Source organism: Larimichthys crocea, chromosome XVII (assembly GCF_000972845.2).
Source record: "Larimichthys crocea isolate SSNF chromosome XVII, L_crocea_2.0, whole genome shotgun sequence".
Taxonomy (NCBI): Eukaryota; Metazoa; Chordata; class Actinopteri; family Sciaenidae; genus Larimichthys; species Larimichthys crocea.
The window spans coordinates 1,012,987-1,028,805 of NC_040027.1; the positions used below are offsets into that span (position 1 = coordinate 1,012,987).

The 15,819-nt window shown below is 36.8% G+C and overlaps 1 protein-coding gene across 4 annotated transcripts; it reads right to left on the reverse strand.

The window, feature by feature from the left end:
- Positions 1-3,835: 3,835 nt before the first annotated feature.
- pdcb (phosducin b) lies at positions 3,836-7,857 on the reverse strand. 4 transcript variants are annotated; one of them, XM_010734487.3, is made up of 6 exons: positions 7,679-7,857; positions 7,321-7,492; positions 6,360-6,427; positions 6,030-6,091; positions 5,404-5,552; positions 3,836-5,294 (listed from the first exon to the last, which is right to left on the reverse strand). In XM_010734487.3, the coding sequence occupies exons 4-6, from the start codon at positions 6,073-6,075 to the stop codon at positions 4,779-4,781; spliced, it is 711 nt and encodes a 236-aa protein (XP_010732789.1). In that variant the 5' UTR covers positions 6,076-6,091; positions 6,360-6,427; positions 7,321-7,492; positions 7,679-7,857; the 3' UTR covers positions 3,836-4,778. The 4 variants fall into 4 exon arrangements, with proteins under 4 accessions (XP_010732789.1, XP_010732790.1, XP_010732787.1 ...); XM_010734488.3 differs by lacking the exon at positions 6,360-6,427 and having other exon boundaries at positions 6,030-6,079; XM_010734485.3 differs by lacking the exon at positions 6,360-6,427.
- Positions 7,858-15,819: the final 7,962 nt, after the last annotated feature.

Genomic DNA, 15,819 nt, shown 5'->3' on the forward strand with positions numbered 1-15,819 from the left:
CACTTACTCCCTCGGTCAGCAGCAGATGGCGCCAACACATCGGCCTACTAAAACATGGACGCATGCGTGTCAGTGTGCATGTATACAGTATTAGTATCACTATTGGTCAGTGTGTGTGTGTGTGTGTGTGTGTGTCACTGAAAGAGAGTAAATAAAATGTGACTCTTTTGGGAAAAGTTTAATTGTGCACTCCTGGGAAGTCCAAGGATGATAAAGCAGGCTTAATTTTTTTTTTTACTTTATTATGTAGGAGCAGCCAGAGAGACACTGAGTAGAAAGAGGGGACGGTGCAGCAAAGAATCACAGGTTGGGAACCAAAACAAGTTGAAGGCGTCATGAGAAAATATCATGCTATACATACATATACTACAATACGTGTACTACATACATGATTTTTATTAAAGTGTGATTTGTGCTTGAGTTAAAAGACCACTATAGGTGTCTGGTATAAAAATCAAGTTAAAAGGGATTTATTCTTCCACAGAAATACATATCTGGCAGAGAAGGCTTTGAATCAACAATTTCCTGATAATTTCGGTAGATAAAACTGACAATGTAAATCAATAAATAAAGTCTTGTTCTTTTAATACTTTTGGGATTTGAACTAATGACCTCAAAATACATTTTGACTAGGCTTTGAAAACATGCATCGTTGCATTCACAGTGACTTGTTAATGATGTCATTGAAGGATCTCAAAATGAGTAACCCTGTCTTAACCTCCTTCAAAGCTTCATACTCAAAGTTACATCTATCCTTTTGGGAAAAAGGTTTCTTGAAGAGTGAATGTTTAAAATGACTCAAACATGTTTTATTTCATATGTACATCAACTTTACTGTTTTACATAGAATTTACCTGTTTGAGGCACTACTGTGTGCGTGTTTTAATTACTTCCAGAGTTTCAGTTGAAGTCATTTATTAACTGTGTCTTTGGTGACATATGCCTGGTAGGTATTTAGACCCTGTCTGGACCAGTTTTGACAAATACTCTACCTCAGTGGTTTATTGGTTCATAACGAATCGAAAGACTGACGGCACGAACATGAGAAGTTAAAACAGATGTTTGTGTTGCTCCAGGCAGCAGAACTATTTTCTTATACTCGGCTGTCACGCCTGGATACCAAGATGTACAGTAACCTATAGCAACACCACAGTGCAAACTTCTTAATCTGAGTTAACTATGTTGGTTATTGCCAGCACTTGTCACAAAAGTATAATCTTATGACAAAAAATAAAACATGATGCCCAGTAGGGTGCTATTTCAGTAGACAAACTCTGGTAAAGTTCCCCTTTATGGTGGTAATCTTGACTAAGTTTGTCAACATACATAGGTTCAGTAGTTATACTTACTTCATACAATATTGGGCCAAAAAATGTTATTATCCAGGGTTTGTAACTGTTTCACCATAAATACATCAGAACTTTCGGTATACAGTAGCTGCCACTGTGGTGGTGATTCGTGCTTGTATGTCTGTCATGTACAGCTTTGTTACTCATTCATCATTATTTATGACTCCACCTTGTTGTAGTACTCTGTGTTGATGTAGTGTTTGCATTGCATTTACTCATTTGATGACAGCCAATGACCACATTCATAGTTATGTCATCTGCATCCACTTATATTTGACCATATTTGGTCTCAGTTGCCACCTCAACTTCCATGTCATGACATCACCTCAGTGCAATTATTTTCTTCTATGTCTGTGAATTAGAGCGTGACAGCTTTCCAAGTCCAAACACAAAAAGTCACAAAAGTTTTCCAATTAGCGGAGCAGTATAAACAAAGGGATGGAATCAAAACGTCAGAAATGGGGGTGGGATCATGTGATCATTGCAGGGGTAAACATTGAGGTAAACATTGGTTTGACGTTAGTGATGAGACAAATCATGCACTGGGGCCTATTTCAAGAATCAGGTTCACTGAGATAACTGGGTAATTTTGCTGGGTAAACCTTCAACACCCCCAAAGTACACATCATACAAAGAGGTTCATGCTTTGGTGACGTATATTTAGAATATTAAGACAAAATACGCCTTCTTACTCATTAATGGTTTATTGTTTATTCTGAGCTTACAGATGAGTCATCTTGAATTGAGGTAAATGTTCTCTCAACCCTTGCTTGGACTCTCATAGTGGCTTCTGTTGCAACCAATGAACCCTGGTCCCTGTTAGAAGAATCCCAATTCTACTGAACAAGCGTGGCTGAAGCTCAGAGGCAGATTTTCTGGTACTAAGATAGCACCTGGTTACTTTGTGGGCTAGTGGGATCACATATGCACTATCTAAAGAGTCAACATAGGATGTTTTGGCTAGCTGGCTGACACGCTTGCATACAGTACAGTGCTGTAGGTCAGCAGCAACCACTCTAGCTGACATGTTTGGGCACCAAAGGAAAACCTCAGAAAACTCTTGTGGGAGGTATCAAAAAGGTTTTGATAAATCTTAGACACGCTACTGTGTGAAAGTGATGTGTAACCAGCTTGAGGCTATGCAAGCTGTGCCAGTTGTGGTATTGTGGAAACACAGACACATGTACATGCATTTGAGTAATTAGAAATCAAGCACCCCTTTGCAGGCAATATGTCAGAGATTATTGCACTTTATGAAACCACATGAAAGACACATTGGAATGTGTTGGGAGGTGCTTTTGCAAAGGTATAGAGCTGGCATATATGGCATATGACTGTATATAATCACATGTTATTCAATTTAACAACAGGATTGAGATCACAACAGCCTTTTTTTTTGTTTTTGGACCTAAGCAGCTGTAAAGACACTCCGTATACCACTACTACTAAAGCTAGAACCTTAATCCTTTAAGAGGATCGGCCTGATTGTCTCAGGATAGATCTCTGCACTACACATCATCAGATAATACTCTTTGCTGATATTATGACTATGTTAAGCAAGGTGAAAGCAAGGCGACTTACGCATACCTTCTATAACAATTTGTTACAAACCTCTGTTTCCTACAGTAGCAGTAGGCTGTGTATGTGTGGTAATACGTTTGGCAGTGTCTATAGATATGAGACAAGTTAATTTAATTAACAACATATCAAGTTGTGGGTTAGTACTGCAAGTCTTTACTTAAAAATCTTAACCGTTTTTTATGCTGTGGTTTTGGCATGCCTGCAGCTCAATGGGGTCACAGGAGAGTCAGTTAGTTACAACTGATGAGGTTATTTAACAAGCGACAGCCTGCTTCAACAGGAGAGAGGAGAGATATCTTCTGCAAAAGTATGTAACCCTGCCTGGGTGCATTTTGCAGTTTTCTTATCTTGATGTCTGATTTGGATCTGCATCTTTAAAACTTACTTAACAACAACCAGACACAAATTTAGAAGGTGGGTGCATGAAATAAACAAAGCCAGAACATAACAAGTAGAGTTTCAGAGTCAAGGCCATAAAATCACCTGGATAGTCTCCGTTTCAGAGACATTTCAGGCTGACTATGCTTGACATCAGGCCCATGGACCTTCTGCTTCCAGCTGCCTCCTGCGGGTCGGACTGATTTTTATCTCCTGTACAGCCCTATGCATTTTAAAATTCTTCTTACTGTGCGCATACTTATCACAATATCATCCACTGTGCTCAGTAACAACGAAATATCACCACGTCTCAACCCCAGCATGAAATACAACTTAATCAAATCATGTAAATGAGCCATGTTCCTCAGTTTAACTGCTCTCAGGACATCTTTTGTGAAAGGTTTCACATTATAACGCGAAAACTAAAAAAAAAAAGTTTGTCTGGCATGGCAGCAAGCGCTTCCATAATGTTGCCAAAATCAACAAAATGCAATGCAGAAATTTACTATTTTATGTCATTTTATTCTTATTCTGAACAACATGTATATTATAGGCTATGTTGTATCATACTCCAGTACACAGTTTAAAATAGTAACCAAATCCAAATAAAATATGACGATGATGATGATGATGACGATGATGACGATGATGATGATGATGATGATGATGAACATGGTTCTTCTCTTTGTTTATTTCCATGACTTACTTCCACTTTCACAACATAAAATGCACAAAAATGGATTAACCCCTCACTCATGATATTTCATTGATGATGGTAAAATGCTAGAGGCTTATGGATGTTTTTTTTCCAGACACAACCTCCCACCACACTAGTTGACGAAGCAAGGGCAGATAATTTTGCACTGGATATTTGGAAAACATGTTTACACAAAAATGTTTCCACATAGTGCTCTGGCCTCTCAAGAGTTCCTGTTCTGTTTATCTCTTTAAAGTTTTTTTCAATTTTGGCAAAGAAAACCACAGAGACCTTATCGGTGTTTAAAAAATGTATCACATTTGAGGATGTTACTTGTACAAACCCTGGATTTATAAATAACTTGTTTACAGATGGAACTTATCTAATGCTACAAAGAATTAATGAATTAATACATTTTTACAATTAAAATATGTAATATTTTCTATCATTACAAAATAAAACAGTGCAATTATTTTAAATTACAGTTATCTGATTTTGGCTTTTGTTTAGGTGTTGTTGAAGGGATTTATGATATCTTAAACATTATATCACTCTCACCCATATTTGTAAAATCAAATTTTTTTTCAACTGGATGTAAAATTTCTCCTTTAGAGAACATTACTCATGAACACTAGTGAACTAGTGGAGATGTTATGTTTCTATTTGCTGTAGCCAAAAAGAAAAACTTATCTTATGTCTTAAATTGTCTTTCATAGCTCTCTATTCAGCCCTCTCAGACAGCTTCCCATCTTCTTCAGTAGTAAATTCTTTGTTCACTCTACATCATTGTCTTCTTCATCTTCCAAAGCAGCAAGCTCTTTTTCAGGCAGGAGGCCATAGCTGTTGAGGAAGGCCTCCACATCAGTGGCAAAGAACTCCTCGTTTAGGTGCTGTGTGCAGGCCAGGAAGTTCCCCAGTAGTTCTCCGGCCTTGTACACCAGCAGCGTAGGCAAAACCTCATCTGAGAACCGCTCAGAAGCACCGGATGCGACAGCATCAATCCTGCAGAACTTTACGGTGGGGTACTCAGTGGCCAGGCAGTCAAGGCAGTTGTTGAGCTCCTCACAACCTTTGACCCCAATCTTGTAGATGTGGACAACCACCACTGTGCTGTAATGCTCCTTCTCTATGACTTCTAGGAAGGCCTCGCCGCTGTCCAGGTCATGTACACCTTCAAACTTGGGCCCAAAGCTGAGTTTATCATGCATCTCCTGCATGCACCGCTTCCTGTATTTCTTTAGACATACCTCATCCTCCTCCTTAAGCAGTTCATACTCTTGGACACTCATCTGAAAAAAGTGATATTTAAAACAATAGTTACAATTTATATTGGCTGTGGAATTGCCAAATCATTTAACTGCAGATGTAGCTGTTTTGTGTGGTGTTGTTTGGTTGTACCTTGCGGTTAAGGTTTGCTCTGGAGTCATCTTTTGGCCCACTTGGAGATGACATTTGTCTCAGTATCTCCTTTTTTGCAGCAGGCAGGTTTTCCTGGTCCATACTTTCCAACTTAAACCTCCTCCAGTCATTGATGACTCCTTTTGGACCTATGGAGGGAACAAGTAGCATTTTCTTTTCTATTATTGAGAGACTTTTAGAAGACATCTCAGCAACTTTTTTATTGCTTTGTAAAATGACAATATGCAGCTCGGCTCTAAATCATTGGTAGGCAATGTGTCTTGTTTTAATTTGGGGATTAAAGCTTCATCCCAACCCTCCTGGAAGTGTACTAATTGCGTGGCTGTTGCATAAGAAGAAGAAGAAGATTAGGACGTCAGTTAAACTGCTAGAGCTCTACGATCTGTACTTTGCTTTGGTCTTCCAGTTCAGCTCTGTCTCTACTTTAAATCATCCTAACCATTGCTGTTTGATTTGTTTGTTGTGAATGCGTTTGCTTTACTTTACTTGGACTTGAAATTATCTACCCTATCAAATTCTTAATGACCAAAAACTGAAAATTATGTTTGCACTGTAAAAATGCTACCTGTTACCTTGTGAGGGTTGAAAATAGATTTTCAACTCACCTGTGTGGGTTGCAGTCTCTTCCAAATCAATCATTCTGTCAGACATTTTTCTGGTTAGCTACCTGTAAGACAACAAAATGAGAATCTGAGTTAAAGGAGGTTATTCAAATGATATAGTTATGATATTCATTATGGGAGCTGTTGATGTTTAAATTAATAACTATTTCTTTAAGGTGTTAATGACCTGTAGCACTTGTTTTTCTTATTGTTCTCAGTTGGATAATTGTAACACTACAGATTTTAAATCTTTGCACTGTGACAGAGCTACTGGATACTAAGTGAGCTCAACGATTAATTAATTAAATTTAGAGTCTAAGAGGATTACTTAACTGTAACAGATCTCTCTCTTGCTTGCTATTGTTTTAAGATGGGACAGATGGGAGTGACAGCTTGAACCACTAAAGAAAAACATACAAACGAAAAAATAAATAATGTTAGAAATTTAACGACAATAATACATGTGTGCATATAACACAACTGATGCATTTATTTCTAAAAACAGAATTTATTAAGAAATAATGAAGAGATTTTTTTTATATTGTGATGTGTGTATTTATGTGTGCAAAAGTGTAATTGGTCATATAAAGAAAATATTCAATGCAGTTGCATCCCTCTTCAGTGCACTCTGGGTGTTACATGTCTTTGTAATGTTTGTGGTGTCAGTCTTTGGTCAGTCACTGTGTGACGTGTGCAGAGCTAATATGTTCTGGGCTGTCTCCAGTGTTTCAATTAGTTTAGACATCCTTCCTACGTGAAGTCACGCTGTTGATCTGGGCTGATGATCTTTGAAGCCACCTCTCCAACCCCCAAATCCACAAGTGGAGATTTGCCTTGATTAGTTCTAGCATGAGCAAATTAAGTTTTTTTTTAAAATGTGTTAATTCTGTATGTGTGCGAGCAAGAGACCAGACAATGAACTGTTGTAAACAGCTGACTTTCAATTAGACACAGACCCATGACTAAATTCAGCACTAAAAGAAAGATTCCTTTGTTCTTATTCTATGCAGAAGAGTTTACTTTAAAAGAAGAAAGAAACTAGAATTGATAAAAAGCTCTCCATATATTATTTGATGTTGTAACATAATATAAATACAGATTATATACATTTAAAACAAGATGGCTCCCACAAGTCTCAATTCTCAGATGTATGTAAAAACATAAATAACAAATAGCTTGTCTCCTTTTACATGCATTCAAAACTAAACTTGCCATTTCTACACAAAGTGTAAAATGTGTGATTTCACTCCAACATCTAATAATATAAACAAGACAGTCCAATCGTTTTTCTTACCTCCCACAGTCACAGTAAAGTCCTCTCTTTGTGTCAGTAGCTAGCCTTGCACTGGTCTACACTCCAACACTTCGCCAAGCTATCTGTTGCTGGATGGTGTGCGTTTTTGTGTGCATGCGTGTGTCTTTTCCAGCCAATGAGCTTGGTCTAATGGAGATTTCAAAAAAAGACCCTATAGACCAAAATAGAGCATAGATCCTAAGAGGATTTCACTTCAGGAATTAGAAGCCTCTACTTGATAAAGGCCCAACTACACACACAACAATGACGAGAGAGAGAGAGAGAGAGAGAGAGAGAGAGAGAGAGAGAGAGAGAGAGAGAGAGAGAGAGAGAGAGAGAGAGAGAGAGAGAGACTTACTTTTAAAACTTTGGAAAGTCAAGAGTCTCTACACAGCAGTACACAAGAGCTACTGTGTTGTTTTTCACTACTGTAAAAAGCATATAAAGAGTTAACTCAAATAAGCACGCTATATCCTTGAGATGAACTCTCAAATAAAGTGATCTGGTCTGGAATTCAAAGTTCTTCAAGGCATAGACCTTCACACGAAAATGAACTCATGATGGGAGTCTTGCAAAACACAAAACACCTCTAGCTACGGGTGGGGAATGTGTAGTGATGCTTTATCATGTGCTTCCTGATTATTTTCAACACAAACAGCACACTGTAGTCTCTTCTCCACTAATCAACTATGATTTCCCTTTTACAACTCCTTACAAGTAGCTTTACACACTTTTCTTGCATTCACAAATACGTAAAAATGTTTTTGTGAGTATAAAAACAACCCATTTCAATAAAGACAGATAAGAGATAGAAAATAGGAACATCCATACAGGTTGTAAAAGTGAAATCTAGTATATAAGTTAGAGAAATTCAAATATGACCAAACATGACAAAGTAAATGTTTCATGGTTGACACCCAGCTCATGTCCAAAAAAGATGTAGCATGTTGTTGAGATGTTTACATAAGTAAAAGTACAAATATTGCAATGCAGAAATACTCAATTATTAGTAAAAGTCCTGCATCCGCAATCTTACATTAGGAGAGTAATGAGTAATAAGTAAAGAAGACCAGTAAGTAAGTAAGTAAGTAAAGTGAAGTAAGTAAATAATGCAATATTTCCCTCTGAGATGTAGAAGTATATTGTATCATAGAATGCAAACACTCAAAAAACACAAAACACAGTACATCAAAATTGTAATACAACAATACTACTACTAATATAGTAGTGCTTAAGTAAATTTACTTATGTTCTTGTAGAAATACTTCTGTCACTAGTAATTCTTTGTCTTTTCCTAACTTGCCTGATAAGCTTTAGCTGAGTGTTGAATCACTGCGGTGCATTAGGTACGGTAAACGCGCTCCACACCCACATGGTATTTTCGGGGACAGCTCATGCAACCGTGTTTGACTTCTGCCCTCGGTGTCTGTGTCCTGTATTTATTGGCTTAAAGGATTAGTAGACTTTTTTATTCGGGCACACACAGTATGCATGTCAGGTGGGGTTTCACTATTCTCAGTCCCTCAGTCGGCATGGGTTACTTAAAATGGCATTCAGCAGATTTAAGTGTGTCCTAAAAATGTCTGTCCGACTATTTTACTGAGGCTGGCAGAGAGAGATAATAATAGATCAGTAGTACAAGGACAGGAGAGACAGGCTAGGGGAGTATCTTATGAAACATAATGCTCATTACTGAGCAGAAAACCAAAAAAAGAATGTTATGATGTTATCTGTATCAGTGGGGAGGTGTCCGAGACAGCCCAATCTTTCTGAGAAGAATTATTTCTTAAACGGAAATGGGTGTTAACTCCATAAGCCTAGCTGTGAGGTAATAAAAAAAAAACTTGGCCTTGAGCTTGAAGACTTACATGGCAGAGGCATTTACGTGCGATGGATAGAGCTTTGCACATACAGAACATATAACTTCTTATTATACAGTATTCAATTAATTTAATTTACTCATATGGATTTAATCCTATTAAATACATATCTTATGAAGTTGATATATACTACAGTAACTTTTATTATTTTCTTGCATCTCCACATGTAAACGTGCATGTGAACAACATGAATATATAATATCACTATGTTTTGTTTGTGTTGTATCCTTAATATACTGTATAACATGTGAACATTATGTTGTTTTTTATTTTATTTTTTCACTTGATGAAACTTACTTACCTACTACTTTACTTTTGCTATGTCCTCAATGTCCTCTACCACCATATGAACACTTGTAGTCACTTATTCAACTGAACCAAAGGCACAGTGTGTAAAAATTGAAAGAAATGAAATGTTGAACTCTCCGACCTCCTTATTCCTCTTTTCCTTATGATTCACAGACACCAGTATGCCTGTGTGGTTGCTTTATAAATATACATTTACATCTACTGGCACGTCTCCTCTACGTGGGCGCTGGAGAGGATACAGTGAGTGACAATAAACTCGCAAAACCATGGTAACTGATCTGAAGCGTATGTGTATTTATGCCTAAAAAAATTGTGGGTAGTATGCCAATGACATACTGACAGAGACTTACAGTAAATGTGTGTAGATAGGTTCCTAGCAACTCTTGTATATGAACCACACTCTCCATGACACCCTTTAAAAGGAATGGTAGAGAGTTACCCCATTTTACATAGCCTGTAATTATGACCAGTCACAGCTTTTCATACTGAGGTCTCACACATCAGACATGGTATGTATCACATATATGAGAAACTCATGTATTTAAGGGCTCTTTAGTGTGTTTCCCATGTGTCTCCCATATAGGCGAGTCCTTTTTGTCTCAGTTTCCTCAGGTGACTCGGTCATGTAAGCATACCATAGTTAAGCTGATGGCGTTGGGAGCAGCTCAATTGGGCAATGGCTTTCCCCGAGGCTATTAATCATTGACTTACTAAGTACCAACAGGAGGAAATCACAGGTAAGGTGGCTTGTTGCACATACCATTCTTATTACACGCCATGTTGGGCACAATGTCACTTTGTTCTTGATGGGAGTAGTGTCATTCCAGGGTCAGATGATTTATTCATATTAATTATTATTACCAAATTATTATTTTTAAACCTGTCATGGATAGAAAACAACTGTCAAAGTGAAAAATGTGAGTACTAAAAAAGGAAACCGCTGTAATTTCTTATAACAACAAACTTCTTAAGTAGCTAATTTATTTCAGCATTTACTCCTCACAAATCCATTCACTATAATTAAGATATAATCCCTTCATAGTGCTAGGTAAACTATTAAAACCTCCTCTCACACTTGCACTTACACCACAACCAATGACAGACATGTTTGATGGGTTTGTCTCTGGTCTGTAAAAAGTAAAACATGTATAGTTCTGTAATTTTCCTCTAGCCGGGAAATTTCACCCTTAGCAGCAGCAGCTGGGTATTACAGTGTTATGAGAGACTGTAGGAAAGTCCAAAATTGCTTTACACAAAAATGCTTATGAAGTGACTGTCAGGGATACAAACTACTACAAAGTTGACACCATATAAAGCTGGTAGCTGCTAGTCAGTCGGAACATTTAAAATTTGCATTTAGAAAATTTTGGCAAAGACATAAGCACATAGCAGAAAGGACATTGAACTCACAAGGAATGTGCACTCCTTAATTAAATACCTGAACAAGTTTAACAAACCTATCTGTATACCTAGTTACTGCTTGGTCAGACTGCTTGAGAAAGTGAAAAAAATGCAAACCAATCATTTGAAGTTCTGATGAACTGGATGAATCCAACAGTTACATAACGTATCGACTTGAGTTACAGTATAAGTGAATGCCCCAAGCATTGAGTGCATGTTAACTGGTCTAAAATGGCTAAACTGAAACAAGCAATGGAGAATGACTCAACAGCATGACAGACCGTATGCTTTCACACAGAAAAGGATGTTTTTTGCATGAATGTTACGTCTAGATGTGTGTTTCTCTGCCTCAGTGTCTCCACGTGAGCACTGGAAATGCACGTGCACTCCTGATGTTACGGAGAAAATTAGGAAATGAGTTTTGTTTTTCTTCCGTGATTCATTGAACACTTTTCTTTCCTGAATGCTCTTCCAGTATGTGAAATGAATGAAGTTTCTGCAAAATGTCCTTTCGTAATAAGATAATCTATCTTCTGAAGTGAAATGTTTTTCTTTTATCTGGTCAAAGGGAAAATCTGCAACAAAGTTGGGTTAGGATTGTAATTAATCATTAAAAAGTTAAGAAAATATCCATGAAGTGTATCACTAAAGTAGGATCAAAATTAGAGAGTACAAGTTCTCTTCTCAGTTTTAATTTCATTCCATTTTCTGATTTTCTTTGCATAGTTAAATTAATTTAATTTAATAAAGTCTGACGTTTGTCTACAATGTCTTTCCTATATAATGTATATATGTAATGTAATAAATATAGACTATATGAACTCCAGAACTGAAACTACAGATGTTTAGTGGAAAAAAACAACACTGCTGGTCAGTAGTTTTCCCCCGAAATATAGTAAATATGGATTCAATTATAGAATTAATCTGTGGTTTAGTGGTGAAATGTCTTCGCAGAGACTCCTGATTCATGTGTGTGATTGTGCAACATTAATGTCACTGTCCAGGAAGTAGTGCGTAAGAGAAGGAGGGAGAGAGTGACGAGGTGGCAGTCACCTCCCCTCACTGTTGGCACTATTACAACTCATTCATAATATTAGTCATCCCACAATAATGTTAGTGTTTTTGTTTTCAACAGACAGGGCCTCTCAACTATTTCAGGTTCCGATGGGAAAAAGTGACGCACACACAAAACATTGCACTGTTTAGTATGTCACCTAAGCTGCCACTGGGAGGAGCTGCTGGAACACAAGAGCCAAGTTAACAAAGGGAGAGGGAGATGGTGGTGGTGGAAGGACTACAGGATTGTATTGTTATTCTCCACAGGTGCTAAGATTTTTATTTATATTTTTATCCGTCATAAATCATAAATGTACTAATCATACATACAGACACTGACACAGTGTCACTTGAACATGGCATGGGGGAGATGTTATAAATCACCAATAAAAGGGTAATATTAACTAACAAAGGTTGCACAATGAGCAAATAAAATTGAAAACATTAAGATTAAAAGGGGCAAAAAGATAAATAAAAGTTAGATATTGCCGATTAGTTTAAAAATTGTGGGGAAAAAGCCCAATTTAATACATTTTTTACAGCACTAAGGCATCACCTTGAAATTACCTTTAAACCTACGCATCACAAGATTAAATAAACAATTCAGAAAATTTAAAGAGGTGGAACCAGAGGATAGCTGCCATTTGGTTACATTTTTTTATTTTTGCTGCTGCTGATGATGATGATTGATAATTTCCACTTCAGTTAATTGTTAAGTAATCAAACTTTTAGCCCTATAAAATGTAGACCACCACTACCACTTGCTATATTATTGTTGTACATAACATAACTGATATAACTACAAGACAAAGGATGCTTTCTGTCTGACTTTTGGCAATTACACCTAAGAAGTATCAGAGTGGCTTAAACCAGTTTGAAAAATCTTATTATTGTAAGCCTGATCTTAAATCTATGGTACTTTCTTTTAATAATGGAAATATTTCCAAATGTACTTCTATGTAAGTGTGTTTAACATAATTACTATAGAAACCAGTTGTCCTTTCTCAGATAACCTCTGTCTTCCTATGTGTCCACACCCACTACCTTCACCGCTTCCGCCTTCTGACTCCCTCTTCAGACAAAGTATGTTTACCTGCAGCCTACACTTCACAATGAGTCATTCACTGTGTATACATCTGCAGAGGATTTCCTTACACATTATGTCATCGACTCAATGATAAGGAATGTCTTTTGAAATGGCTGTAGTTGTTTTCTATATATAGACACATAACTTAAATAACACTATTAAAGAGTGATTGACCTCCCGATGACCCATGTTTAAATGAGTGCTCTCTTGGATGCCCCTATGGTAAATAGACATGTGATGTGAAGTCTCATGTGCCTCATCAATGGAGAAAATGTGATAGAAGTTTTCTCTTAGAGTGTCCTTTTTTGTGTGCCCTCAGACAGTTATCTGCCACTGATTAATCCACAGTAGGCTGCAGCCAATAATTATTTTCCTTATTGATTAAACTGTCAGTTATATTCTTGATTCAGCAGTTAGTTTCTGTAATGTCAAAATGCAAATACAACAATTGCCTCATGTGTCATTGGATCATTAGTACTTAGACATAAGTACTTCTGTGCTTTTGAAATACAATAATTACAAAAGACAAAGGATGCTCCCTAGCTACAACCTACACTTTCTGTGTGGCTCAATGATAATTACAACTATAAGAAGAAGCACCTCAGAGTTGCTTAACAAGCTCAGGTAGTGGTGTCATGCGACTTTATGCTTTAGGCTTCACACTGTTTTACTGTCAAAGTATGAGAAACACAACAAATAAGATCTGAGAGTTTTCTTAATCTTAATTCCAAGGTTCTTTCTTTTAACAATGGAAACGTCAAGTTTTCTGGTCATAAATATATAACAGGCATTGTGTTTTATTTAGGCACCTTTTCAAATATTAAAGGTTTAGAGTGTATAAGGGCATTATGATCGAAGTATGTGATAGACATTGCCATACTCAACTGTGTCTCTAAATCAGCAACTTTGGGTTAATACCATTTATGGCACAGATTTCTTCCACCACATGGATAAGAATAGTCAAAAATCCTTCAAGCAGTGGCAAGCACTACTCTTCTGGAAACTGCTCAACCCCCCTCACACCCTTTATACGATATGATTGAGAAGTTTCATGACTCTTATTATCCTAAAGGTCACAATAGGTCATTATATACAGTGAGGTCATCCTGGGCTACTATGGAGAGTAAAATCATCACACATAATGCATTTCAATACTGTGTATGGACCCCAGAATGCAGAAAAGTGGAGCATTATTTACCCCCTTTCCCAACAAGTTCACAAGACATGATGATCTGAGGACATGTGATGAGATTATGAGAAAATGATGGACTCCTGTTAGTTAACCCCAGTGTGAGTTACATTCAAATGCCTGTATGTCTACGAGAACACATCGCTCTGCTACAATCCAAGGTAACTATATATTTTGTGCTAATGACATACTATGAATAGAGTTCGTCGTCACCTGCTATGTTGTGACAACACACTACAAATATACGTGCCATGGAAAGTTTTGCAGTAGCGTCTGTTTATGGAAGGTCACATGTTCCTTTGACAGACAATATGCAGATATCTGGAAAAGGACACTGAACCAGTAGTTACCTGCAGAGCTGACAAACATGGTTGTCCTCCTACATGTCCATCAAATATATTTTTGTTACTGCTTATAATTGGATTTTTTTTTTGTTGTTAAAACAAACAACATTAAGAAGACAATGATAGTAAGTTATTGTAAGTTATTGTTGGCTCTTGTTGCCAGAGAGATTCACCAGCATGTAAACATGACATTTCGGGTACACTTGCTTAAAGGAATGATGCTGTCAGAGCTCAGTTTCGATGAAGTATTTCCTCAAGAAATAGTTTTCTAACTTGTCACCCTTTCCCACCCTTTCGGTTGCTTCATAAATTTCAGAATAATATTAGACACACAGTCCTGCCTGAACAAAGACTTATTACTCATCAGATTATCTATAACAGAAATCTTTCTTTTGTACCACAATCTTTTTTCAGTGGTAAAATACTGTAATGTCAGCTAAAACACCTGTCATCAACATCACCTCTAACTGACTGAGTAGTAATCACAGCTAATCTAAATCTATACTGCCAACAGAATCTCTTTTATTTTATTTTTTAATGTTTAATCTGGTTAAAGTGTAGAACAAATTTTCTGCTATTTACTCTTTATACTTCCTCACACACCAGTGGGAAATATTAGAGTTTTAACAACACTATACATTTATCTGACAGCTTGTTACATTATAAATTACTGACAAAACATTTGATTATATCATGAAATAAGATGCATATTTGTAGAACTAAAACTGCAGTATATACAGTATATAGTATGACTCAAAGTAGCTCTAACAACAACATAAAAATGCTTATGAATGCTTATAATAATAATATGATAATAATCACTCAAAGGGGAATTTGTTCTGCATTTAGTGTTTCTACTTTGATGCTTTACATTTAGCTAAAACACTTACATACTTACGCAATGGCGTATTTTACAGTGTGTTATTGCTATGTTTACTTAAGTAAAGGATCCAAATATATCTTCCACCACGGCTCCATTCACAATAACTGAAAAATTCACCTTGTATAAACTGTTAAAGAGTGTTTTAAAGTGTCCACATGAGTCATGGATGTAAAACTAACAACTAACAATTTATCCTAGATTATGAAACGTTTAAATGTCAAATGTCTTGCCCACACAGTCAGCGTGTGAGCATGACGAATAAAGAAAAGCAATGTGGAAAAAAGTTTTGTTTTACTCTTAACTACAGTACTGCAAGAAATAAATGACCCCTGACATGCTTTTATGTATCT